The following is a 26,735-nucleotide window of genomic DNA, read 5'->3' as shown; positions in this document are numbered from 1 at the left end:
AAGCATGTGCATTCCCCAACAAAGCATGTGCATCTTAATTCCTACCTCAAGATCTGCTAAAAGGAGACTGGCCTAAGATAACCACATCATAAAGGAATGTCTATCAATTAGTAGAAGTTACTTTTGGAGCTATTGTGAAGGTTTCCTGGGAGGAAATATCTCTTCTGGGTCTGGGAGTTGGAAGGGGAGCTAGAGTTAGAGAGAGAAAGGAAATTTCAGGTAGAGGGAACAGCGTGTGCAAAAACAAGACTCCCTGAGAATGGGGATTTTTGTCTGTTCACTATTTTATCCCTTGGACCAAGAATGGAGCAGTGCCCTCTGGGGTGAGGCTGGAGATTGAGCCTGGACTCAGATATGTAGATGCCCAGAGATTCCCATGGCTGAGAGCTCCTGGCCCCCACCATCAGGAGACCTCTCAGGAGCTAGTCAGTGATTTGAAGCAGCCGATAACTACTCTAAGGGCTACAACAATGAATAAACAAAAATCCTTGCCCTACGGATCTGGCACTGCAGTAGTGGAGAGAGACAATAAACAAAATAAATAAAGTAAATAAGCAAACTGTTTTGTATATTAGAAGGTGGTGGGTACAATGAATAAAAATAATTGGGCAATGGGGATAGGGTGTGTGTGTGTGTGTGTGTGTGTGTGCGCGTGTGTGTGTGTGTGTGTGTGCGTGTGTGTGTGTGTGATTTTAGACAGGGCAGTCAGGGAAGGCCTCACTGACAAGGGGACACTTAACCAATAACTTGAAATGAGGAAGTGAGCCATATGGTTACCTGAAGGTATCTGAGGAAAAGCATTTAGATACAGGGAACAGCAAAGGCAAAGGCCCAGAGGCAGGAGAGTGCCTGTCATCTTCAAGGAAAGACAAAGAGCCAGTGTGGTCAAAGCAGAAAAAGTGAGGGAGAGTCTGGGAGGAGGTGAGGGCAAGGATGTGACAGGGGGAGATCATGCAGGGCCCTACAGGCCACAGTGAGGAATTTGACTTTTACTCTGAGTGAGGTGGGAGTCACATGGACTCTCAGCAGAGGAAGATCAGGATCCGACATGGATTTAACAGGATGACATTACCTCTGACCTCAGTAAAGTCTTGTTAAACATCACAACCTGGTTGAGATGAGCCAGGAGGAAGCAGAAAGAGCTTCTGAGTCTAGGGCATGAATGTCAGGGCTAGGAACCAGCACAAGACAGTGACCTCATGGAGGTCAAAAGTAGCAAAGACAGCTACCTGGCAGTAAGGTGAAAGGTCTGGCATGGATGGATGGATGGATGGATTGGGGATGGACAGAAAGATAGGTGGGTGAGTGGATGGATGGAAAGGTAAGTGGGTGGGTGGGTGGATGGATGGATGGATGAATGGATGGATGGATGGATGGATAGAAAAGGCATCTGTAAGGTGGACCTGCAGGAAATGCTAAAAAAAATACTGAGACAATTTTAGAGGGTCTGGTTTTCAGCAAGAAAGTCCCTGGAGTTTTATGCTGTAATAACTTGGTTATAAAAAGCTATTATAGGGGCTTCCTTGGTGGCGCAGTGGTTAAGAATCCGCCTTCCAATGCAGGGGACATGGGTTTGAGCCCTGGTCCAGGAAGATCCCACATGCCATGGAGCAACTAAGCTCGTGTGCCACAACTACTGAGCCTGCGCTCTAGAGCCCGTGAGCCACAACTACTGAGCCCACACACCACAACTACTGAAGCCCATGCATCTAGAGCCCGTGCTCCACAACAAGAGAAGCCACCACATTAGGAAGCCCGGGCACCACAACGAAGAGTAGCCTCTGCTCACCGCAACTAGAGAAAGCCCACGTGCGGCAACGAAGACCCAATGCAGCCAAAAATAATTATTTTTTTTAAAAAAAGCTATTATAATCTCATCTTATCACAGGTAAAAAGCTAGGGATGTTTGGTTTGTACTTGTGTGTTCTACTGAGGAATGTAAGGGTGGTAGAGAGCCAGCAATGGCTTCTGGTTCTCTTTGGGGTTCCTTTAATAAATACTTCATCATCATACTGTTGGTAGACCAGAGAACAATACCGTGCAGATCTGGGTTCTCAGACTTGAGCATGCATCAGAATCACCTGGAGAACCTGTTAAACGCAACTTGCTGGGCCCCACCCCAGACCTTCTGGTTCATCAAATCTGGGGCAGAGCCTGAGAATCTGAATTTCTAAGTTCCCAGATGATGCTGATGTTGCTGGTCCAGAGACCATACCTTGAGAACTAGCGATGTAGAGAAACATGGACATTGAAACATAGACTTTGATAGCTCTGTGTTGAAAGCAATTTTGAACATTCTGAATGTAAAGAAGTTTCCAAAATATCTTAACTAACTTATTTTCCGCTTCTGTTTTCCTTTTCATATATAAGAAAGAGTGATATGTTGTAAAAGTTTTTTCCAAATAAATCTACAACAGCTTGTTCAATAAGGATAACATAAAAATTCTAAATAAGAAGGCATTGTGTCATAGTTTGTTAGGTTTGGTGGTACCTAAAATACGGGCGTACCTTAAAATTAATGATGCCTTAGGTTTGGTTACATACGGAATGCATAGAGAGGGGAGATGTTAACTCTACCTTGGGGTAGGGAACGGGGCAGAGTAGGGCTCTGGGGGGTCTACCTTGGGGGTCAAGGAAGGACATACAAAAGAATGCACACATGGAGGACTTGGCCAGGGGCAGAGCAGTGGAGGAAAAAGGGAAATTCCTGGTGGAGGGGACCACACGGAGGCTGGACAATGCCTGAGCAAGTACTCAGGGCAGATGAGGAGCCGGAGGGAGAGGGGTGGGAGATGAGGCTGGTGAGGTGGACTGGGGCCAGAGTGAATATGATTTATGTGCCTATGAAGCACATTTAGCCTGCAAAGTATCTGTGGGGCTGTGAGGCAGGTGTGTGCAGGGCTCAGATTCTTGTTTCAGAAAGCTTTCCTGGATGAAAGGTAGAGCATGGGATGTAAAGACAACCATTTAGGAGACTGTTGAAGTTATCCCATATCAGAGATGCCTTAGGGACAGAAAAGTTGAATAATTTCCCCAAAGTCACACGGCTAATAAGTGCCCAAGCCAAGACTTGAAAGTAGGCAGTCTGGCTCTAGAGTCAGGACTCTGCAATAGCATTGGTCTGACCACTAGGGGGCACTGCCTGTCTTTCTTGATCAACTCTTGCCTCCAACTCTCACCCCCTCCCCCCACCCCTCCCCAGAGGACCACTAGGAAAAAACAACAGGAAGACCCAGTACATGGTTGCTGGGCCAGTGGGATGTTGAGAGCCCAACAGTCTTACTATGTAGGACTCATGACCTTGTCCATCCCAATAACTGGCTAATTCCACCATGCTCCAACCACCCAAGGAGGTCCTTGTTCATCTTCTCTCATTCACACACTTCTCTCCACCTCTCTCTGGAGTTGACTATACTTGGTGCCTCCACTTCTTCACCTCCCATTTTATCCTCAATCTATTTCATTCTGGTTTCCATCATCATCACCATCACCATCACCACCTTCCCCACTATTATCACCACCACCATCACCTCCACTCCCATGATCTCTGCCACCACCTTCACTGTTTTCACCACCATCACCATCACCATAACCACCACCTTTATCACCACCAGAACCACCAGTACAATTGTCCCCACTGCCACCATTATCTCCACCACCACCTCTGCTATCTTCACCAGCACCATCACCACCACCTCCACCATCTTCATTACCACCATCATCCTCACCACTGGAACTACTCTTAGAATAGAACAACCTCCTTACTGCTCTGTCCTGTGAATATTCTTCAGTCTTAATTCATTTTGGTCTCTTTCCTTGGTCTTCCATGACACCATACTCTACTCATTTCCCCCACATCTGTCTGACCACTCTTGCCCTCTCTCGTCTATTAGCTGCTCCTCCACTCCCTGCTTGTATTTATTTTTTATATAACTGTGTTTATTTATTTATGGCTGGGTTGGGTCTTCATTGCTGCACGTGGGATTTCTCTAGTTGCAGTGAGCGGGCTTCTCATTGCAGTGGTTTCTCTTGTTGCGGACCACGGGCCCTAGGTGGCGCGGGCTTCAGTAGTTCTGGTGCGCGGGCTCAGTAGTTGTGGCGCATGAGCTTAGTTGCTCCACAGCATGTGGGATCTTCCCGGACCAGGGCTCAAACCCATGTCCCCTACACTGACAGGTGGATTCTTAACCACTGTGCCACCAGGGAAATCCCTCCACTCCCTGATTTTAAATTACTTACTCAGAACTCTATTCTCACTCTATAATCTATCTCTAAATGATTTAATCCATTATCATGGCTATAACTACCATCTATTGGCTGGGGGTGGGAGGGAAAAGACCTCTTTTTTGTGATCTAGATTACATATACAATGTATATTGAAATCACAATACCTCAAAATCAACTTAACCCAAACTTAATTTTATCTCTCCCCCGAAACCTGCTTTTCCTCCAATGTTCCCTTTCTCTGTAGTTCTATATAGAAAATATTGTGTTAATTTTGTTCACTGCTATATCCCTAGAAAGTAGCACAGATCTTGTCACTCAATAAGATTTGTCTTAATAAATATTTGTTGAGAGAGGCAATGACTCCCAAATCCTGCAATTGGTCTAGATAGCTCCAAATGACCAAATAATACATCACCTTCTACCAGACTTTGAGACTCCAGTCAGATCTGGTGAGTGCCATATTTTGAGGGGGAAGGGGGATCACAGATTTGTAAAAAATGACACTTTCAGAAACTTTAGATAACGATAGAGATACTGTAAATTCTGGCTTAGCCACCTCCAAACCACAGGGTTATTTAAAGTTTATTTTGATCCCGCAGTCACTTCCTGCTCCTCAGACAATGCTCTGTAATTAAAGGGCATTCCTTTTCTAGGGTCAATTGATTCTGTAATCCCAAAGGTGATCAACAATAGCTAGAAAAATCTACTACCAAGGAAACATCTGAAAACAAGTGAAGAAAAGGTAACGAAAATGAAAAGCAGAACCATGGGTCTGATGGTGAAAGATGGAAGAAGTTCACTTCTCTGTCAGTGGTTTCCTATGTCAGCTGACCATGTCAGTTCTCATGAGATTTCCTTGAGATAGGAAAAGTGGTTGAGAGGGAGCACAGTAGGGAGCTTTGAGTGCTGACTGGCAAGTGTTACCTGCACACAGGAATGCAAGGGTCATCGCTTCTTCCAGGTATGTGTAACCTTAACCTACCCCATATCAGGGGCTACTTGGTTCAACAATTAGCTGTCTTTCCCTTCTCCTCTTTCTTCTGCTCTGCTTTGAACACTCTCCTTTCACCCTTGGGTTATGGTTTCCTTCCTCACCACCCTCTTCAAACTACGCTCTCAAATATCCCTAAAATTGTCCTTACGGTCAAATCCAATGAGCTGTTCATCTCCCTCTTCACAGGTCTTGTTTTCTAACTGATATTCTCTCCTCCTTGATAACTTCTGTGACCTAGCACTGCCCTGATTTTCCTCTGCCTCTCTTGCTATTCTTTCTTTCTCCTCCTTTTGCCTTTTCCTGAATACTAATAATAATAACCAAAATTTTCAAGCACTCACTATGCACCTTGCATATTAATCCATTTAATTCTCATAATGGGCTCATAAGGTGGGTACTAATATTATTTCCATCTTATAGATGAGAAAACTGGAGCACAGAGAGGTTTTGTTACTCATCCAAGGTCACACAGATTGTAAATGGCAGAACCAGGATTTGAATCCAAGCCTCCTGGCTTCAGATCTTTGTTAATATGCCTTTGGGTTTTCTCCTTCTCTTTTTCTACTCTGTCTCCCTAGAGGAATCTTAAGATCCCATGGCTTCAACAACCACATCTGTGCAGGTAGCTCTCCAACTCTGAAATCCCTTCCATTCTCTGGCTCCAGATCAAATAACAATATCAATAGCTACAATATCAACCAAAGCTAACATATGTTGAGCACCTGGTATCAGGCTAAGATGTTCTATATTCATTATCGCACAGTACCTCCACATTACAGATGTAAAATGGCATCACAGAAATGGTGCTCAAAACCTCACACTTATTTAGTTGCAGAGGCAGGTAATAGATCATAAAGTCTATCAAAATAATATAAGCTACTTGAAGGCAAAGGTCCCCTCACTTTTGCAGCCCGTTCTGCAACATCTTACATATAAGAGGTATCCAGTATATATCTGTGGAGTCAAATTTAAGTGAGAGAGCGTGCAATTTTTTATATATCAATTATGCCTCAGTAAAGCTAAAAAACTCTTTTAATGAGAGAAGCTCAAAAAAGATGTTTCCTGCTTTGGGGCAACTGCAGGCAGAGTCCTGGAAACTTCTGAGATGGATTATTTGTGAATTTCAGTTATCCATGACCTCTCTGACCACATCACTAGATGGAACAGACAGTGTAGTAGAATGAGTATCAGGTGAAGAATTTAAAAATAGAATTCTAGTGCAAATAAAATGATAATAGAGGCAGCTAGCATTTATGAAGTGATTTCAGCCAGACATTGTGCTTTACACAATTCCCTCATTTATGTCATCGCTCCAACCCCAGGAGGCAGGCAATGCTATCACCCTGTTTCATATATGGAAACTTAGAGTAGTTAAGCAACCTGCTCCAATTTGCACGACTGGTGTCTGAGGTACTTGACCCCTGGGGACCTCTTTTCTCATTAACAAAAAGAGTCAGCTGATGATTTCTAAAGCCTCTTAGAACTCTGGGATTCTGGCATGCCAATGACTCTTCAAGAGCTCTAACTTAAGACTCATGCCCGTATTATTGAGCACAGGATTGCTGGCTGGGCTGGAAGGACACCTTGAAGACTAGCCTTGAGGAAATGTGATGGTACCCAGACTGCCTGAGTTTTAGGAACCAGGAAGTACTTTTCAGCCTTATGTTTTACTAGCTGCCTCTGCAAGCTATAGTCGTCATTGGGGCAGCTGTAATGTTAGTGTAGCTGCTGCAAATTAATCATCATACAAAGTAGGAAAAAGGGAAATTTAAATGTATTAAGAAATATTCCAGGATCCTGCCATTAAGCGGTTCACATCCCAGCTGAGAATATATTCATTGGACCACCGGAAATATTCAAAATGCTCCATGAAAGCAGTTGCATAAGTAATTGATCACGGGACAGACCTGGCAACTTAGAATAAGAGCCTGGGAGGAGGAGTAACAGCCCCCACCAAAGATGTCAACATCCCCTGAAACGTGTGGATATGTTACCTCACATATACAGGGGAGGTAAAAATTCTCCTCTACCCTCTTATGGTCTCTAGCTGGGAATAAGAATTAAATTGACATAAGATAGATTAATAGGAGAGAAGCATAAACATTTAATTAAATTTGAACATGTACATGGGAGCCTTCACAAGAAAATGAAGACCCAAAGAAGTGACCAGAGCACAAAGTTTTGTACCTTTTAGACAAAGAAATGATAAATGTGTGAGGAAACAAGACAGACAAAGGGATTGGGGCTAGATGCAATAAATTGTGAGGAAGTGACTAGGAGATACAGAGGAGGGGAAAGTACTGGAAGATAGGGTTATTTTAGTAAGTTTGTACAGATCTGTTTCAAGGTCCATTCACAGTCTCTGGGAGTAAAGATGCTCTTCTCATCCTGGTACAGGGAGGGCACCTTTCTTGTGGGAAATTATGGCCAGTTTTTAGGTAGAAAAGGGTAGATCATAAAGCTCGTCCTGCATCTTCTGCCTCTCAATTGCCTCCAGCTCAAAATAATGAATATGCCAAAGTGGAATATTTTGGGGTGGCATGTCCTGAACCCCATCACATGGTCAAAGGGACTTTGCAGATGTGCTAAAGATCTTGAGATGAGCAGATTATCCTGGATTATACTGGTGGGTCCAATATAATCACAAGGGTCCTCATCAGAGAGAGACAAGAGACCAGAAAGGAGAGACGTTGCTATGCCACTGGCTTTGAAGATGGACCAAGGGGCCGTGAGCCAAGGAAGGTGGGCAGCCTCTAAAAGCTGCAAAAAGCAAGGAGATGGATTCTCCCCTAGAGCTTCCAAATCAGCCCTACTAACACCTTGATTTTAGCCCAATGAGAGTGATTTTTGACAGAATTGAATTTTCTACGCAATTGTAAGGGAATATATTTCTGTTTTTTTAAGCCACTAAATTCAGTTTTTGGTTTTTTTTTTTTTTTTTTTTCCGGTACGCGGGCTTCTCACTGTTGTGACCTCTCCCGTTGCGGAGCACAGGCTCCGGACGCGCAGGCTCAGTAGCCATAGCTCATGGGCCCAGCCGCTCCACGGCATGTGGGATCCTCCCGACTTGGGGCATGAACCCGTGTCCCCTGCATCAGCAGGCGGACTCTCAACCACTGCGCCACCAGGGAAGCCCCCATTTATTTATTTTTGTTTTTATTTCCATTTCTCTAGGAGGTGGGTCAAAAAGAATCTTGCTGTGATTGATGTCATAGAGTGTTCTGCCTATGCTTTTCTCTAAGAGTTTGATAGTGTCTGGCCTTACATTTAGGTCTTTAATCCAATTTGAGTTTATTTTTGTGTATGGTGTTAAGGAGTAATGATGAAAAAACTGAAAGTGATATTAAGAAAACACTCCCATTTACCATTGCAACAAAAAGAATAAAGTACCTAGGAATAAACCTCCTGAAGGAGACAAAAGACCTGTATGCAGAAAATTATAAGACACTGATGAAAGGAATTAAAGATGATACAAAGAGATAGAGAGATATACCATGTTCTTGGATTGGAAGAATCAACATTGTGAAAATAACTCTACTACCCAAAGCAATCTACAGACTCAGTGCAATCCCTATCAAACTACCACTGGCATTTTTCACAGAACTAGAACAAAAAATTTCACAATTTGTATGGAAATACAAAAAGACCCTGAATAGCCAAAGCAATCTTGAGAAAGAAAAACAGGGTTGGAGGAATCAGGCTCCCTGACTTCAGACTATACTACAAAGCCACAGTAATCAAGAGAGTATGGTACAGGCACAAAAACAGAAATATAGATCAATGGAACAGGAGAGAAAGCCCAGAGATAAACCCACGCATATATGGTCATCTTATCTTTGATAAAGGAGGCAAGAATATACAATGGAGAAAAGACAGCCTCTTCAATAAGTGGTGCTAGGAAAACTGGACAGCTACATGTAAAAGAATGAAATTAGAGCACCTTCTTTTTTTTTATTCCATGTGTTTTTATTTTAAAATAAAGGACAAAACATACATCATATTATTTTACATATACTTACAAATAGTTTTCTGCAGATATTATTGCTTTTATTGTTTGATTGAGTGTGAGTCATTTTTAAAAGTTCTCACATTTCTGTCCAAGGCAGTGTTTGGCTGACAGCAGTTACTCTTTCTATATATTTGAGATATTTTATGGGAATTAAAAACTTAAGAATTTATGTCATTTGTGTTCTCTTTCTCATGAATATTTTAATGATCTGATTTAGTAACCCCTTCACACTAAGATCACTCATTTTTTTAAAAAGCTATATATCAGGTTTTTCTAGTTTATAATATAAAATAATTTAGATTAGAATGTGTAAATCATTGTGTAATTTCAATATTTCCAACTATAGATTTACTATGGAAATAGCACTCATAGTCAGCTTTCTGGTTTTGTTTTTCTTTGTTTTGTTTACCATTTAAACTTTTTGTCTTATATTGGAGTATAGCCGATTAACAATGTTGTGATAGTTTCAGGTGCACAGGAAAGCGACTCAGCCATTCATAAACATGTATCCATTCTCCCCCAAACTCTCCTAGTTTATAATATAAATTCAACTAAAATATCATTAAAACAAACAGAAGCCATAATTTGGTGGCTCAGAAAAAAATAATTTTGAAGTTGAAGTTAATAAATGCCAAACATAAACTTTTCCCTGCTAAAAATAACACTAGAGACAGTACAAAGAATATTATAGGATGATGGCTGAATGACTTTTAAGCTTTTAAAAGAGTCTCAGTGATGCAATTTTAGTTATATTGGAAAGTATTTTTAATCTTTATAAACCAGTTATTATTCCTTATGTCTAAATTTCTGGTTGAGAGAAGAAAACATTTGTATATGTCTCCAAACTGGGTCATTTCTATATTTTGCAATTCTCTGTTTTAAAAAATTGCAATTAAAAGGAAAAGTCAGAAGTATAACCTGAAGAGCAGGAAAGATTAAATATTTAATGCTGTTCCCTAGAGTTTTTCTTCCCAAATTGTCTCTCCAGTTCATAATTCTTTCATAAGGATTTTGAATGTTCATATGTTTATTATTAAACATTATTTCAGGGGACAGTAATTTAATTACTATCATGAGTATAATTTTTCAATATACTATTTTTCATTTCAGAATCTTTTGCAAAGCATTGTTTAAAACGGTGCATGCAAACGAAATCTGCAAACTCCTTAGCAACTAGATGCTCTCAAAATTACTTCCAAAAACCAAAATCTGCCAGTAGATATTTGCTAAAAATTAATTTTTCTAGTATTCACCTTCTAAAGTCGTTAGAAAGCTGAAGTATGTTCATGTACCTAAAATGTTTAGAACAATGCCTGGCATGTGGTAAGAGCTCAATTCCTCTTGGATATTGTGGAGGCTGCCCTTAGAACTTTGCCCAATTTCCCCCACCCAGGATATCCTCTCCCCAAGACATGAGTCTCTCTCTTCAAGAGAAATTTCACTGATGTGCTCATAGGCAGGATGGAGGGGTGTTTTCATCACAGGGCATGCCACATTTTAACCCAAAAATTCCCATCTCCTCCAAGTCTTGCTCCACAGACACCAGCCACCACATCTTCTGAACCTCCCCAAGGTAGCCAAGACATCCCCCCCACCCATTTCACCAGACTCTCAGCCTCGAGTCCTCCAATCCCAGTCCTTTACCAACAGGAATCAAAGTTTACCAGCTCCACCAAACTAGTCCACCCTCACCCAACCTGTCATCCAACTTGGTAAACAGACACCTTCCATGACCAGGACCCACTTTCTTTTTTTATTTTGGCTTTATTGAGGTGTAATTGACATACAAAAATATTGCACACATTTAATGCCTACATCTTGATGAGTTTGGACATAAGGATACACCATACACCCATGATATCATCCCCACAATCAAGATATTAAGTATATCTATCACTTCCAAAATGTTCATTATTTGTGGAAATGTTTTTCTTTTTCTTCTTTCTTTTTTTGTAAAATGACTAACATGAGATCTATCCTTTTAGCATATTTTGAAGTATACAACACCAAGTTGTTAAATGTATTTGCTATGTTTTACAGCAGACCTCTAGAACGTATTCATCTTATATAGCAAAAACTGTATACCCATTGAAAAAGAATGCCCTGGTAACTGCCATTCTATTCTCTTCTGTGAGTTTGACTCCTTTTCATATAAGAGAAATCATACAGTATTTGTCCTTCTGTGTCTGGTTTCATTTCACTTAGAGTAATGTCCTCTAGATTCATCTATGTTGCTGTAAATGGCAAGACTGCCTTATTTTTTAAGGTTGAATAACATTCCATTGTGTGTGTGTGTGTGTGTATATATATATATATATATATATATATATATATATATATATATATATATATACCACATTTTTTATCCATTCATCTGCAGGACCCACTTTCTTAGGAGGTAACCAATGTTGCAAATAAGGTTACTAGTCACTGGACCTGTGCACACTAGAAGAGCCACATTGGTTGTTCATATTGAAATGTTTCCACACCATGTGTAAATAATTGTTTCCCAGAATCAGCTCCCAGGACACTCCTGCCAGCCCAGACCCTTTCCTGGGACCCCATCGACTGCCTCACAATTCAGCAGCTGAAAGATTAACACCTGCTGCCTCAGAGAGGGTCTCCAATGTCCATTCTGATTGGTTGGTTCCTGAAACATACCAGTTGTTAAATATTTTGTATATTGTACTTGCAAGTGGCAAATTATTCTAGACATTACTATGTTATAAGAGAATGAAAAGAAGGTAAGGAGAGAACTAACAATCAGAGTGGTGTAAGATTTATTAAGAAAGGAAGAGAAAAGCCACCCATCTATCCAGCACCTTCGGGTCTTTGCAGAAGCAAGAACATGGCTGATGATACCACCAGATGTTGGGAAGGTTTGGGGAAGAAGAAAATAGCACTTTAGCAGCCACAGTAGAAGTAGCCTTCACATAGAGGCAGCCTTCATTTTTCAAAAAGGCAGAAACAATACTTCCCTTCCAAGACGTGTTTCTGGAATTTTGCCTATCCTCCATCAAGAGAAAGACTCTGGTTCTGGTCCACTTGAATCTGGGTGGACATGTGACTTTCTTGTAACCAAGAGAATATGGTGGAATGGAGCTGCATGACTTCCTGGACTGGATCTTGAGAGGAGATGTAGACTGGTTGGCCAGAACCCTCATGCTTAGAGCTCTGAAGATGCCTGACCAAGGCTGACATGATGGGAGGAAGCCCAAACTACCCTAGGCCCTGAGACTACATGAAGCCATGTCCAGCCGGTTCCCAGATGCTCCAGCCCCATCACTGTCTAACAGCAACTGTATAGGAAGCTCCAAGCCAGAACTATTCAGCTGAGCCTTTCCCAGATTCCCAAATCATAGAAACCACAAGAGATAATAAAATGAATGTCTGCATTTTGTGATAGTTGTTATTCAGCAATAGATAACTGATACCCAGCCCTTGGAGAATATCCTAGAATCTTTCCTCAATCGTTTCATGTCTCCCTTCTGCTTCCCTGTTCCAGGACTCTGCTTTCTGCTAAGCTTGTCAGGAGTCGTGGCTCAGAAAACCAAAGGTGAGTACTTAAAGCCTGACTTTTCCATAGCCAGAGATCAGGGAGGGTGTAGACCAATAAGGCACCTGGGCCCACTCACATCCTCCAACAAGACAGAGGAAGGGGGCTACTTCTGGGAACAGAAATGGGGCAGGTTTCCTCCTGTAATTCTTTTTAAGTCATCATTTCATCAAATTTGGGTACATTTTAAGTTATCTTTTTTTTTAATTTTACTGTTATTTGTCTATTTATTTGTTTTTAGTAACCACAGCATGACCAAGGTAGAGGTAGAACAGTGAATAAAACACACCAATTCTCATGAAGTAAACATTCTGGTGGGGAGAGACAGAGCATGATGAAAATCATTTCATTCCGATCACAAGCAAGTCAACAAAAAATGAGCAAGTTCATTCCAGGTTAACTTTAATCCCTTGGCGATCTCACTAGATTCTGAATCAACAAGCCTAGGGTGGAGCCTGATATCCTACATTTCTAGCTAAAAGCTAGGGATGCATTCTGAGTTGCCAGGCTCTGCACATTTTCCCCCCATCATGTTCCCTGCCTCCACTCTGTGTGAACCCTGGACAGCTCCCAGAATTCTCCACTAGACTTAAGCTTGAGATATTTCCTCAGCCCCTGTTATTTCCATTCATTTTCAAGGGGCCTCAAATTAAGATCCTTAGTGATCTCCATCTAAATGAAGTTACACATAGTGTTACAAAGATAACATGTACCCTTATCACCATATACCTTCTGTGGTACCCTACGAATTCAAATTTTTGTAATCATAGCTGACACTTAATATGTTCCAGGCACTGCCTGAAGAACTTTATATGTATTAATTCACTTACTCCTCACATTAACCCATTTTACAGATGAGGAAGTTGAGGCACAGAGAGGGTAGGACACTTGTGCAAAGACACACGGGTAGTAAGTGGTGGAGCCAGAATCAAACGCAGTGTCCCAGGTCTTAACCAAGTCATTCCCCTTTTATATATTCTGCAATGATCTTGAGAATAACACAGTTATATTGCATTGAAATATTTGTGTTAAAATTAACTTGTTTAATGCCAACCTCAGTCCTTTATCATGCATAAGAATCACACTTTTTTCTGTAGCTTGGTATCTTTTAACTTTTTAATGTACTGACGTCTCACAAAAGGAAAAAGGTGCAGCTTCCTCAGCCTTGAGAGGCCTTTGCTCAGAGGCAAAACCAAATGATAACAGGAGAGATTTTGACTCTGGTGACATCTGACCTGCCTCTCTTCTCCTTGCAGGGACCTGTCGTTCGTGTCCCCCACATTCTTCCTGTGTCAATGCCACTCACTGTACCTGCAACCATGGATACACTTCTGAATCCGGGCAGGAATACTTCACATTCCCCTTGGAGACATGTAAAGGCAAAGGGATAATTTTCAAATCACCTAGAGGTAGATATGGAAAGAAGGCAGGATAAGGGCTTTGAGGGGGTAACAATAATATGCAATACTGAAACCTATGCCAACTCAACCTTCACCAAGAAAGAAATTCTTCCATGAAGTCAGAAAAGTGGGCTCTTCCAGAACTTAGTTAGGTCTCAATTCTCTCCTCCATAATGTAAGGATAATAATGCTGACTTCATGATAGCAGTAAGGGGTTTGAATAAGGTAATAATAAATGTAACTATACTTCATGAATCATAAAGCATTGTGTAATTTTTTGTACAATTTTTTAAGGAGATAGATTATGTACTGAAGTCATGGCAAAGAAAGAATAAAAGCTTGGGCAGAAACTTTTTTTAATATAAAGTCTGTGGTCACCTAAGATGCAAGATGCTGCCTCAACTCAATAATTTAAATGTCCAATCCTATGGAAGAATGAACACTCTAGAGTTGAGTAAATATTAGGTTTTTCCCCTTTCCTACTTTTCAACATCCCTCCTGGTTGGAAGCCTACAGTTGGGAGTAAGGTGTATAATTGGTTTCTTTCCTCTTTCCCCACCCAACATTCTACTTTCCTTCACCCAATCTTGCAAGAGTTGTAACCTGGCAGGGAGATGAGGAAAGGGGAGCAGGGAAGTTTTTCCTTGACAATACTATGGTTGCTATTTAGTCTCTATGTTCCTGAGATATAGCACTTTCAGTCGTGACAGCTTTTGTGGGTTATTTGAGGACAATTCCCCAATCACTCCCCTGAAATTCCCCTGATAACAGCAAATTCATCCCTACACCTTACTCATCCTGGAGGAATCCTGTGTCTTCTTTAGCTTCTCCCTGATAAAGTCCATTTGCCACTCCATGTGGCCCTCTCTGAAAGAAACTAAGCAACCCCACACCCAAAACTTCTCACACATGACCCACATCTAGCTCTTGGGAGATATTCACTCACCCTTTGCCCAAGAAACTTGAGATGAGCAGGTGCAGCAGATCTCTTTTCTGCCCAAGTGGCTCACTATTTAGATTTTTCAGGAGGAAACAGGCACCAATCAACTGGGTCCCCATAAAATGCAAAGACAGTGTAATTAGCTGAATGAATTCCTTAAAATCCCTCTCTTGGATTAAGCTGAAGAGAAAAGCACCCACACACACTTCTCCTCTTGGGTGGAAGTAGAGGGGCTCACAGGACAGCATCAGCTTTCTCCAAATAAATCCTTCCTCTCTTACTTACCAGCTCTTTTTAAACCTCACATGAATGAAGGCTATAAAAATCACACGACCAGATCCCAGACATCTCCTTCTTTGCAAATATAGCATCATGGCTTGTTCCTCACTTGAAATGCTCCCCTTGTGCTTTTTCTAATGGTAGACCATGAATTATCTTTCCAGTTCCTACTGATTCAATGGGCTTATTCTAATTTTCTATTTCTTCTTGGAATAATATTGATTATTTATAAGAAATCACTTATTTTCCCTAATTTTTAAATTTGTGACCATAAAGTTGCATACAGCATTCTCTTATGGTTATTTTAATCACCTCCTTGAAACTGTGGTATGTTCCCCTTCTTGCTATTTTCCGTCAGGTTTTTTTTCATCAAACTTGTGTGGGTTTATCTGTCTTATTGGTCTTTTGAATTTTTTATCCTTTCTACTATGTTTTTTGTTTTCTATTTTATTGATTTCAGCTTTAATCTCTTCTTAATTTCTTTTTTCTGGGTTCTTAAAATGAATACTTAGATGCTTTATTTTTTCACCTTTCTTTCTTAAAAATAAAGACATATAAGATTATAAATTTTCCTCTGAGTATAGGTTTAGATATATTCTACAGGATGAAGTATTCTTCTTATTGATCTGTGGATGGTTTGTAATTTCCTTTTGATGTTTTGCTACTCCAAGAATTATGTGGGAGGGTGCTTCCTCATTTCCAAAAGTTAAGATTTTTTGTACATTTTTGCATTATATATTCCTAATTTTATTAGGTATTAAAGAATCATTTCTACTTTTAAAAAATTTATTAGAATTTTTAAACTAATGGCTGAAAATCTCTACTTTATAAGTTTTTATTAGAGATATCTTTGTGGAAGCATATGATTGATTTTATGAAAGAAAGTATATATTTTATTTTCAAGGAATATAAAATTCTTTCTCTCTGCATAGGCTTCTATCTTCTATTTCAGTCTCTATTTCTGTGTGTGTGTGTGTGTGTGTGTGTGTGTGTGTGCGCGCGCACATGAGTGCCTTTGTCTGTCTCTCTGACTTTCTGTATATGTGTATTTATTAATTTTATTTACTCATTAATTTCCCCATATCTTTACTTCTTATCCACTAGATCTTTCCTCTGTTTGTATGTGCTTATTGATTGTGATATCCAGTTCTTCTCTACTCTTATTTATTTTTTTATCTACTAGTTCCGAGAGAAGTGAATTGAATATCCGAGTATAATTGTATTTTGATTGCTTCTTACATTTCTACTTGTTTGTGCTTTCTGTATTTATCTGTGTTGTTTGGTGCATACATATTTGTGAATGGAATATAATTTTCTTCATAAAATGTGTTAAGTATCAATACATAGTTTCCCTCTTTACCTTGTTTTACATATTTGTGAATGGAATATAATTTTCTTCATAAAATGTGTCAAGTATCAATACATAGTTTCCCTCTTTACCTTTACATAGTTTCCCTCTTTACCTTAAATTCCACTGAGTCTGATATTAATATTATACATTGTTTTATTTCTGTTTGAATTCTCCTAGTATCTCTTTGTGCACCTCTTTATTTCCAATATTATCAATCTCCTGAAAACAGTATATAGTTGGGTGTCATTTTTTAGCCCATTGTTCCACTTACCTACTGCTGCATAATAAAACCCAAACTTATTGGCATAAAACAACCATTTTATTATGCTCATATGGGTCAGGAATTCAGACAAGCAAAACAGTGATGGCTCTTCTCTGCCCCTTGATATCTTAGGCCTCAGATAACAGGCTCAAATGGCTGGTGGTGACTCAAACAGTTGAGGGTTAGAATTATCTGAAAGCACCTCTCCTCACATGTCTGTGCCTGGGATGGGATAACGCAAAGACTGGAATCATCTAGGATTGTCAGCTGGAGCCCCTATGCTAGATCTCTCCATGTAGCTTCGGCTTCTCACAGTTGATGGTTGAATTCTGAGAGGTAATGTCTCAGCATGGAGTTTCCAGAGAGTGAGGCTTCCAAGAGACTCAGGCAGAATTGCGCGTTTTTTATGACCTTGTCTCAAAGTCCCATTGTAACACTTCTGCAATAGTCTTCTTCTTTTTTTTTTTTGCGGTATGCGGGTCTCTCACCGTTGCGACCTCTCCCGTTGTGGAGCACAGGCTCAGGACGCGCAGGCCCAGCGGCCATGTCTCACGGGCCTAGCCACTCCGCGGCATGTGGGATCCTCCCAGACCGGGGCACGAACCCGTGTCCCCTGCATCAGCAGGCGGACTCCCAACCACTGCACCACCAGGGAAACCCTGCAATAGTCTTTTGACTAAAGCAGTCCTGAGCACACTTGGACACAAAGAGATAAGACAATGTGCCCACATCTCAATGGAAAGAGTGTCAAATAATTTGACAGTTTTGAAACTGTCACACTCAATATTCTAGTCTCTATTTTTTTCTCTTTTTTCCTAGTCTCTATTTTAATAGAAGATTTCCATTTATATTTAATGTATATTAGTCCATTTATATTTAGTGTAATGACTGACACAGTTACTCCCACGGTCTTACTTTACATTTATTATTAATTTTATATTATTATGATTTCCTCATTTGCCTTTTTCTTTGTTTTGCATAGGATTTTTTTAACGTCTTTATTGGAGTATAATTGCTTTACAACTATGTGTTAGTTTCTGCTTTATAACAAAGTGAATCAGCTACACATATACATACATTCCCATATCTCTTCCCTCTTGCATCTCCCTCCCTCCCACCCTCCCTATCCCACCCCTCTAGGTGGTCACAAAGCACCGAGTTGATCTCCCTGTGCAGCTGCTTCCCACTAGCCTTTTTCTTATTTGTGTTTGTTTTATCAAGTTGCTATTAGTTCCATTTTTCCCTTTACTTATTTAGAATTTCTACTATACTTTTCATCCTATTAATGGTTACTTTCTCTTTTCTTAATTTCATAATCAAACACATATTTCTCTCCTAATATTTGAAACACTCATCAATTATTTTTCCCACCAGGTTGCATTGTTTTCCCTACCAAGATGCTTAATTTTACCCTTACTTCCCCTCCCCCAGTAAAGAGATGACATCCTTAAAATACTCTCATTTTACTCCTCTCCTTTCCTCCTCTTCCCTCCAATCCCCCCCCATGAATGTTAATTTTATTTCAATGTTCATTGTGAAACCCTGCTTCCTCTTCCCTTCATCTTCCTCCAAGTTGAGGTTTCTGTACTTGCTAATTTAATACTTGTTAACTTGTTGTTTGCTTGGAGCATTTCTTTGCATGTTTTCTTCACATTGGGTACATGGGTAATATCCCTCTCAATTATTGTATAACCTCACCTTTCTTTTACTCTAACCAGTAGACTCTATCTTGGCTGTGTAGAGAATTTTTTAACTCCATCCTCTTACCCCAGTAATCCATTGATACATATCCCAGTAATCACAGAAACCGTCTTCAAGTTTACAGGTTTGCAGTTGGGAATTCCAGTACCAGATTGAGTCTCATTCCTTTGTAGTGAATTGTAACTACTTTCTATCTCACATTTTGTAAAGTTTTTCTCAGGAGACCATCCTTATTTTTCATTGGTTAAGTGTATGTCACAGGACAACCCTATCTGAAAGGGAGGCTGAGAAAGAGAGCACCTGAGAAACTGGAACAAGATTGCCATGCTTGGCCTCCCAAACAAGGAATAGCTATTGAGTAAGCAACAGCATCAGCCACACTATGTCACACTCTGAAAATCCTAAATTCCCTGTTTCCTGTAACAGACAGGGAAATCCCACATTTTTACTTCCCACTTGACATCATTGTAAAGGGGCTACAGTGACCCTGAGGACTGGAGACATATTGATTTAACAAAAATATTCTAACTCAATTAGTTAGTTTAGCAGATGTATTAATCTGCTCAGGTTCCTATAACAAAATACCACAGGCTGGTGGCTTAAACCACAGAAATTTACTTTATAACAGTTTTGGAGGCTGGAAGAAGTCCATTATCAAAGTTCTGGCAGATTCTGTTTCTAGTGAGACCTGCCTTCTTGCTGTACCTTCACATGGTCTTTCCTCACTGGGCATAAGGGCAGAAACAATGGTTTGGAGTAGCACTCCTGTGTCTCTTCTTATGAGGATGCTACTCCTATCAGATCAGGGCCCCTTTCTTATGATCTCATTTAACGTCAATTACCTCCTAAGAGGCCCCATCGCCAAAAACAGCCATGTTAGGAGTTAGGGCTTCAACATATGAACTGGGGGTAGGGGGGAGATACAAACATGGTCAGTATCCCATCTATATGCCCTTGGCATTTTTCATTCCTTTGTACACCAAGTCTGAGGCTTTCTCTGGCTACTGAAGACCACTCAGTCCACACGCAGGACAAATGGAAGTACTGGAGGGTTTACATTCCCTGGGAACATTCCTCCACCAATAAATAAGATTTTGTGGATAAATACCCCAGCTCCCTCACCCCTCAGGTAGGCTTACCTGAAGTGCATGCTCTACACTGCCTCTCAGAGGTTCCCAGAGGAATTGAGCCTCAGTCACCCACAGTAGAAATTTCCTGGATAATATCCCCTTTATTTTCTGCCTTCCCTTCCCTGTTTCATTTCACCATTTCCATTCCAGTGTTTTCTGGGACCATCTCCCAAATAAAGTACTTGAACTTGAATCCTTGTCTCAATGTCTGCTTCTTGGAGAACCCAACCAAAATCAACGAAGAAAGGACAGAACAAAGACAACCATTACCTTAACTGAGTTGTTTTGGAAAGCCAGGATAGACCCTGATGGAAAGGATATAGCTTCTGGCACATATTTAGATGTTCAATAAATCTTTGTCAAATGAATAACCAAATTTCTCCTTTGTGTTCCAGATATTGATGAATGTACACCACCCATTAGTATATATTGTGGTGTGAATGCTGAATGTCAGAATACCGAAGGAAGTTTCTACTGTCAGTGTAAGGCTGGATATAAAGCCCTCCCTGGGAAAGCACAATTCAATAATTCCAATGAGAACACTTGTCAGAGTAAGAAAATTCTTGTCTTCTTGTCTCCTTTCTAATTTTTAATTGAGTCTAACACCAGAAAATATATACTTGTGGTGGGGCCAGGACATGTCTATTTTCTGGAGGGAAATGGGTGATGGAAAGAGGAGGGGAAAAGGAAAGAAGGAAGTTTAGAGAAATAATGGGGTTAAGAAGCCAAGTGAGGGAGTTCCCTGGTGGTCCACTGGTTAGGACTGGGCCCTTTCACTACCATGTCCCTGGGTTCAATCCCTGGTCGGGGAACTAAATCCCACAAGCAGTGCAGTGCGGCAAAAACAAAAAAAGAAGAAGGCAAGTTGGAGATGGAGGTGACAGGGTTGTGGCTGAGAGAAGATTCTTTGAATTGCAAAGTAAAGAAACCCACTCAGGCTAACTTAAGCAGAAAAGATGGGTTTATGATAAAGATGCGTGGAAACGTCTTGGAACTCAACGGCAATAATACAGCTGGGATTATGGAATGAACTGAAGCTGGGGACCAAACACTGTCAGGGCACCCCAGTCTCTCATACTCTGGGTCTGCTCCTTTCCTCTCTTTCATTGCAAACTGCCTTTTCTGACTCCTTGTCCACAAGACAGGAAATCTGGCCACCAACAGCTCCAAATCTTACCATTTTTATTGATCCAACCACCCAAAGAAGGGTCAATTGATTCTCTCTTGGACATAATTGCATATTACTTGGAAATGTACAAATTGGCCCAATTTGAGTCATATGCCTACCCTCAGATCTGTGACCTTGGATAAGCATGATCACTGTCATAGAAATCATATAGATGGAGAAGATCTATACATAAGAAACATGGGACTTGGCAGACTATCCATGAGGTATTGACTATAGTTGAAATCATAAGAGAGAGGGTCTTTAAAGCTAAATTCTAGGAAACTGATTTGTGGAGAAACAATAATACTGATAGATAATATTTATTTCATTTGTACTATGTGCCAGGTACAACACCAAGTGCTTTACATTCATTATTTCATTTATTACATGAGGTAAGCACTGTTATTACAGATAAAGAAACTGAAGCGGGCTTCCCTGGTGGCACAGTGGTTGAGAGTCCGCCTGCCGATGCAGGGGACACAGGTTCGTGCCCCAGTCTGGGAAGATCCCATATGCCGCAGAGCGGCTGGGCCCGTGAGCCATGACCGCTGAGCCTGCGCGTCCGGAGCCTGTGCTCTGCAACGGGAGAGGCCACAACAGTGAGAGGCCCACGTACCGCAAAAAAAAAAAAAGAAAGAAAGAAACTGAAGCACCCAAAAGTTAAGTAACTTGTTCAAGGTCTGCCAACTAATAAGATGATTTTTAAGATGATAGGCTTAGGTCAGCCTATATTGAGAGTCCACACTCAGCCACTTGCTACACTGCAGCATGGGTCTCAGGGAAGCCATAAAAGGGACAACACATGTTTTTTTGGTGCAATAATAATAATAATAGTAATAATCAGTTATTCCTCTTTATCAGTCAAGATCAAGCCTGGAAAACAGAAACACACTAGGTCTTTTAAACATAAGTAATTTCATATAGAGAATTGGTGCTGGTGAAGGAAGAGCTGAGAAGTCAAAAGGACAGTGAAGCAACCCAGGGATTAGCAAGAGCAGAAATCTGTAGCCATCCTGTACCTAGGGGGACAGAAGAGGAAGTGGTATTAGCAGGATCCAAAAGCTGGGTCCATCTGATGAGAGCTGGCAATTTGGAAGATATACAGCCCTCAGAGGGCTATTGCAGGGATTAAATGAGATAGTACCATTTAAAGCATTTAGTGCAGTACCTATAAGTATTTGCTAATATTGCTAGCTTTTCATCTGATTCTCAGGAAAACCAAACTACATTAACACCCCTGCTCCTGTTAGAAAGGTCTGGGAAAGTTCAGGTTTCTCTTTAATATCAAAAGTATGTTGTCCACCAATGGGAGGTGCTCCTGCAAGATTCAGGCCCAGGTTACGCTATTTCCCCAAGTCTCAAGCTGGAGCCCACACCAGGGTCTTGGAGCTGCACGCGCTCCAAGTGTGAGACTGAGGTCCAGGTGGGGAAGGTGACAGAAATGAGCATGGGGTGCGTAGGAAGGGGTTGCTGTGCCATAAGTCCACCACTAATTCAGACAATCAATAAATAGTTGTTACATGAATTAATGAGTAAATGAGTGAAAGAATATGATTGAAGCCAAAGTGAATTAGCGTTTTACTAGGCAGCAGGCACCTCTGTTGACAATGTATAAACAGGCTGAGATTTTGCCTGGGTTATGATGTTAATCTGTTAAACTCACCTTATCTAACAAGAAAGAGAAATGCCTTAGTTATTTTCCTAATTTTAAGACATTTTCTAATTTTAAGAGCTCTTTTATATGGATTGAGTCCATCCAGGGTTAGTTATCACCAAGGTTGGTAGGTCCAAGAAAGCCCTCACAAAAAATGTATACAGCTTTCAGCCAAAAGCGTGTTTTTCTACAATGAACGTGGTTTCCAATAACAAACATTTTCAGACTCAGGCTGTAAGTAAAAGTTCTTGAACTCTTAAGACAAAACCTTCAATGTACAGGAAAACTCTTTGCTCTTTTTAGCAAATAGACTCAGCTGAAAACCAAGACACAGAATAAGTATAGATTTAACCTCAGTATGATGGTAACAGGTATGTAAACATTTGCTAGACTTTTCTCGTCTTTCTAAAATAGAGATGATTATCCTCACAACGTACAATACAAGAAGCAATATACCAAGGTCCCATTAACAGCTGAAGATCATAAACTGACATTCTAGTCTCAGTTATAATTCCCAGCCAGGCTGAATTTTAAAACCTGAAGCACCTAATTTTCTGTTTCCTCAGCCATTTCAGTTATAATGTTCAGCCAGGTCTGAATGAAAGAATTTGGAGCTTGCAATTTTCCACTTCCTCTATGCTAAGGTATCTCTACCACAGCAGTATTGACATTTGGGCCCCATAATTCTTTGTGGTCAGAAGCCATTCTGTGCACTGTAGGGTGTTGAGCAGCATCCCAGGCCTCCACCCACTAGATGCCTGTAGCATCCCCCACCCCAAGTCATGAGTGACCACCAAAAATATCTCCAGCCATTGCCAGGGTCCCTTGGAGGCAAAATAAGTTGAAAAACACTGCTCTATGCCACAACAGGGAATTTGGACTCTGATCCCCCAAAAGAGCAAATGACCTTGTCAGGAAACATAAAGTGTATGAGTTCAGACCTTCTAGATGCAAAGTTACCCACCTTACCTGCCAACCTCTCCACCCTTTAACTTTCAATTCCGACAGTAACATCCTTTGTTGTCTCTTTCAGAAACCACCCCCCCAGAGACAACCAATGGCACGAAAGAGGTGAGTGGAAGCTGAATCCTGGAACCTAGTCAGGTAACAAATATTTACAAATCTCAAAGCTAGCAAATGGAGGTGAATACTATATATTATATGTGTGCTATATGTCATATACCATATATATGATAATATAAAATATATGATATATATTATGACAACATATTTTGATATATGTTAATTATAATATGTGTTAATTATATTATTATAATGTTATCTAATATGTATTATGTATAACTATGATATATACATGTACATCACTATGTTTATTGCTACATATCTCACTATAGAGATAGATAGATACAGCATGTATGTAAATAAGGGTGTATGTGTATGTATATATAGGTATGTGTGTGTCTGCCCCCTAAAGAGAAGATCTATCCCAAACCAAGAAAGACAGACTAAGCAAGACTGTATTAGGATATGCTGAGCTGTTGTAACAAAGAGGCCCAAATATCCAATGGCTTTAAAAAGATAGATTTTTATTATTTTCTGACTTATCAGTCCAGAGGCAAGGAATCCAGGCTGGTGAAGGGATTCTGCTCCACGAGTCCATTAAGTGTGCCCATGGTCTTTCCATACTGTTACTCCATCATCCCCTGGCATCTTGTCCTCAACTGCATAGCCAAAGCTGGGTTGCTGCAATGCTGCATTCGTACTGGTGGACAGAGGGAAGAGGGTGCTCAGGGCAAGTTCTCGGGAGTACAAGGTGAAGAGGGGAGAATAGAGAGAGGGCCTGTCTCCTCATCTACTCACTACGTGATATGCTAATAATGTCAGGATAACTTCCTTGGAGACATGTCTTTTTTCTTTCTTTTTTTTTTGGATGCATTGGGTCTTCATTGCTGTGCACAGGCTTTCTCTAGTTGTGGAGAGCAGTGGCTGCTCTTGGTTGTGGTGCGCAGCCTTCTTATTGCAGTGGCTTCTTTTGTTGCAGAGCATGGACTCTAGGCACACGGGCTCAGTAGTTGTGGCTCATAGGCTCTAGAGTGCAGGCTCAGTAGTTGTGGCTCACGGGCTCTAGAGCGCAGACTCAGTAGTTGTGGTGCATGGGCTTAGTGGCTCTGCAGCATGTGGGATCTTCCCGGACAAGGGCTCGCACCCATGTCCTCTGCATTGGCAGGCAGAGTCTTAACCACTGCACCACAAGGGAAGTCCCTAGAGACATGTCTTAAGGTGACAACCCAGAAGTCGCATATATCATAGCCAAACCTAGCTGCAAGGGAGGCTGGGACAATATGGTCTGTGGTTGGGTAGCATGGCCCAGATAAAATTTGAGGAATTCATTCAATTATTAAAAGTAAGAGGGGGAAATGGATATTGTAGGACAATTAAGAGAGAGAAACCAAAAAGATGCCTGATAGGTAGTAATCATTTAGTGTCTGTAAACTGACTCTGAATTTTAACAAAAAGAACGATCCATGTCTCTGAGAATCTATAGTCTAGCAGAATGGACTTGTCCCTTATTTGCCCTACTCCCCACCCTCACCCTGCTCTACTCCAGAGAAACTGTTCATGCCTTGCCCTCTCAAGCTCCAGGCCTCCAAGTACATGCTGTTCTCTCAACCTGAAACTCCTTTTCCCAGTTCCTCACCTGGCTGGTTCCTCCCATTCTTCCTTACTCAAGACTCAATTCAGGGGACTTCCCTGGTGGTGCAGTGGTTAAGAATCCACCTGCCAATGCAGGGGACACAGGTTCGAGCCCTGGTCCGGGAAGATCCCACATGCTGCAGAGCAACTAAGTCCGTGCGCCACAACTACTGAGCCTGCACTCTAGAGCCTATGAGCCTATGAGCTTAGTTCCCTGGTCTGGGAACTAAGATCCCACACGCCTCGAGGCAACTAAGTCCGTGCACCACATCTACTGAGCCTGTGCTCTAGAGCCGGCACGCCACAACTACTGAAGCCCGCACACCTAGAGCCCATGCTCTGCAACAAGAGGAGCCACCACAATGAGAAGCACGCACACCGCAACAAAGAGTAGCCCCCGCTCGCCACAACTAGGGAAAGCCCATGCGCAGCAATGAAGACCCAACGCAGCCAATAAATAAATAATTAATTAATTAATTTAAAAAAGACTCAATTCAGGTGTTGTGTCCTCCTGGATGGCCTCCCTAAACTCCTCCATCTTAGTTAATATCCCCCCACTATGTTCTTACAGTAGGGGATGTGGGGTTTAGAAGTGTAGAAAGAGGTTTGAATCCCAGCACCACAATGGCAAGTGATCCAGAGAAACAGAACCAATAGGGGAAAAGATATAAAGAGATTTGTTATAAGGAATTGGCTGACAGGCCCCGAAATCTGCAGTCGACAAGCTGAAGACCCAGAAGAGTTGATTGTGTAGTTCCAGTTTGAATCCAGAGGTCTGAGACCCAGGAAGAGCCGATGTTTCAGTTCGAGTTTGAAGGAAGAAAACAATGTCCCAGCTCAAGGCTGGAACTGTCAGGCAGGCAGGAGGAAAATCCCTTCCTCAGAGTTCTTATTCTAGTCAGGCCTCCAACTGACTGGATGATCCCCAGCCACAACAGGAAGGACAATCTGCTTTACTTCATCTATCCATTCAGATGTTAAGTTCATCCAGAAACACCCTCACAGACACACCCAGAATGATGCTTGACCAATATCTGTGTAACCCATTACCCAGTTAAGCTGAAACATAAAATTAACCATCACGCTCTTCAAGATCAATTTACTCATCTGTAAGACAGGGGTGGTAATGGCACCCTTGGATAGATGAGCAGTTTAGATGAGATAATATATGTGTAGTATTTAGCACAGTGCCTGACCCAGAATACATGTTCCATCTATGTTATCCATCATTATCTCCGTCAGACTGATAATATTTACATGGTGTGCTGTCACCCTCTAGACAGTGAGCTTCTTGAGGGCAGGAATCAGACCAAGCCCACATTGGGAGTTCAGCAACTGTTCATTGAAGTAATGAACAAATAATCATGTTATCAACAGGAGCATTTCTTTATAAAATGTCATTGCCACGT

The 26,735-nt window shown here is 41.2% G+C and overlaps 1 protein-coding gene across 1 annotated transcript in view; it reads left to right on the top strand.

The window, feature by feature from the left end:
* Positions 1-5,120: 5,120 nt before the first annotated feature.
* ADGRE3 (adhesion G protein-coupled receptor E3) overlaps positions 5,121-26,735 on the top strand; it is a 41,622-nt gene continuing 20,007 nt past the window's right edge. Inside the window, exons 1-5 of the mRNA XM_079917051.1 lie at positions 5,121-5,188; positions 12,736-12,786; positions 14,043-14,165; positions 20,245-20,400; positions 23,705-23,742. Coding sequence (XP_079773177.1) covers positions 5,164-5,188; positions 12,736-12,786; positions 14,043-14,165; positions 20,245-20,400; positions 23,705-23,742 — 393 coding nt within the window. The 5' untranslated portion in view covers positions 5,121-5,163. The remainder of the gene's footprint in view (positions 5,189-12,735; positions 12,787-14,042; positions 14,166-20,244; positions 20,401-23,704; positions 23,743-26,735) is intronic.

The sequence above is a fragment of the Stenella coeruleoalba genome (assembly GCF_951394435.1).
Source record: "Stenella coeruleoalba genome assembly, chromosome: 3".
Taxonomy (NCBI): Eukaryota; Metazoa; Chordata; class Mammalia; order Artiodactyla; family Delphinidae; genus Stenella; species Stenella coeruleoalba.
Note: the sequence above shows the minus strand (reverse complement) of the source record. Positions and strands in the feature narration are given on the sequence as shown.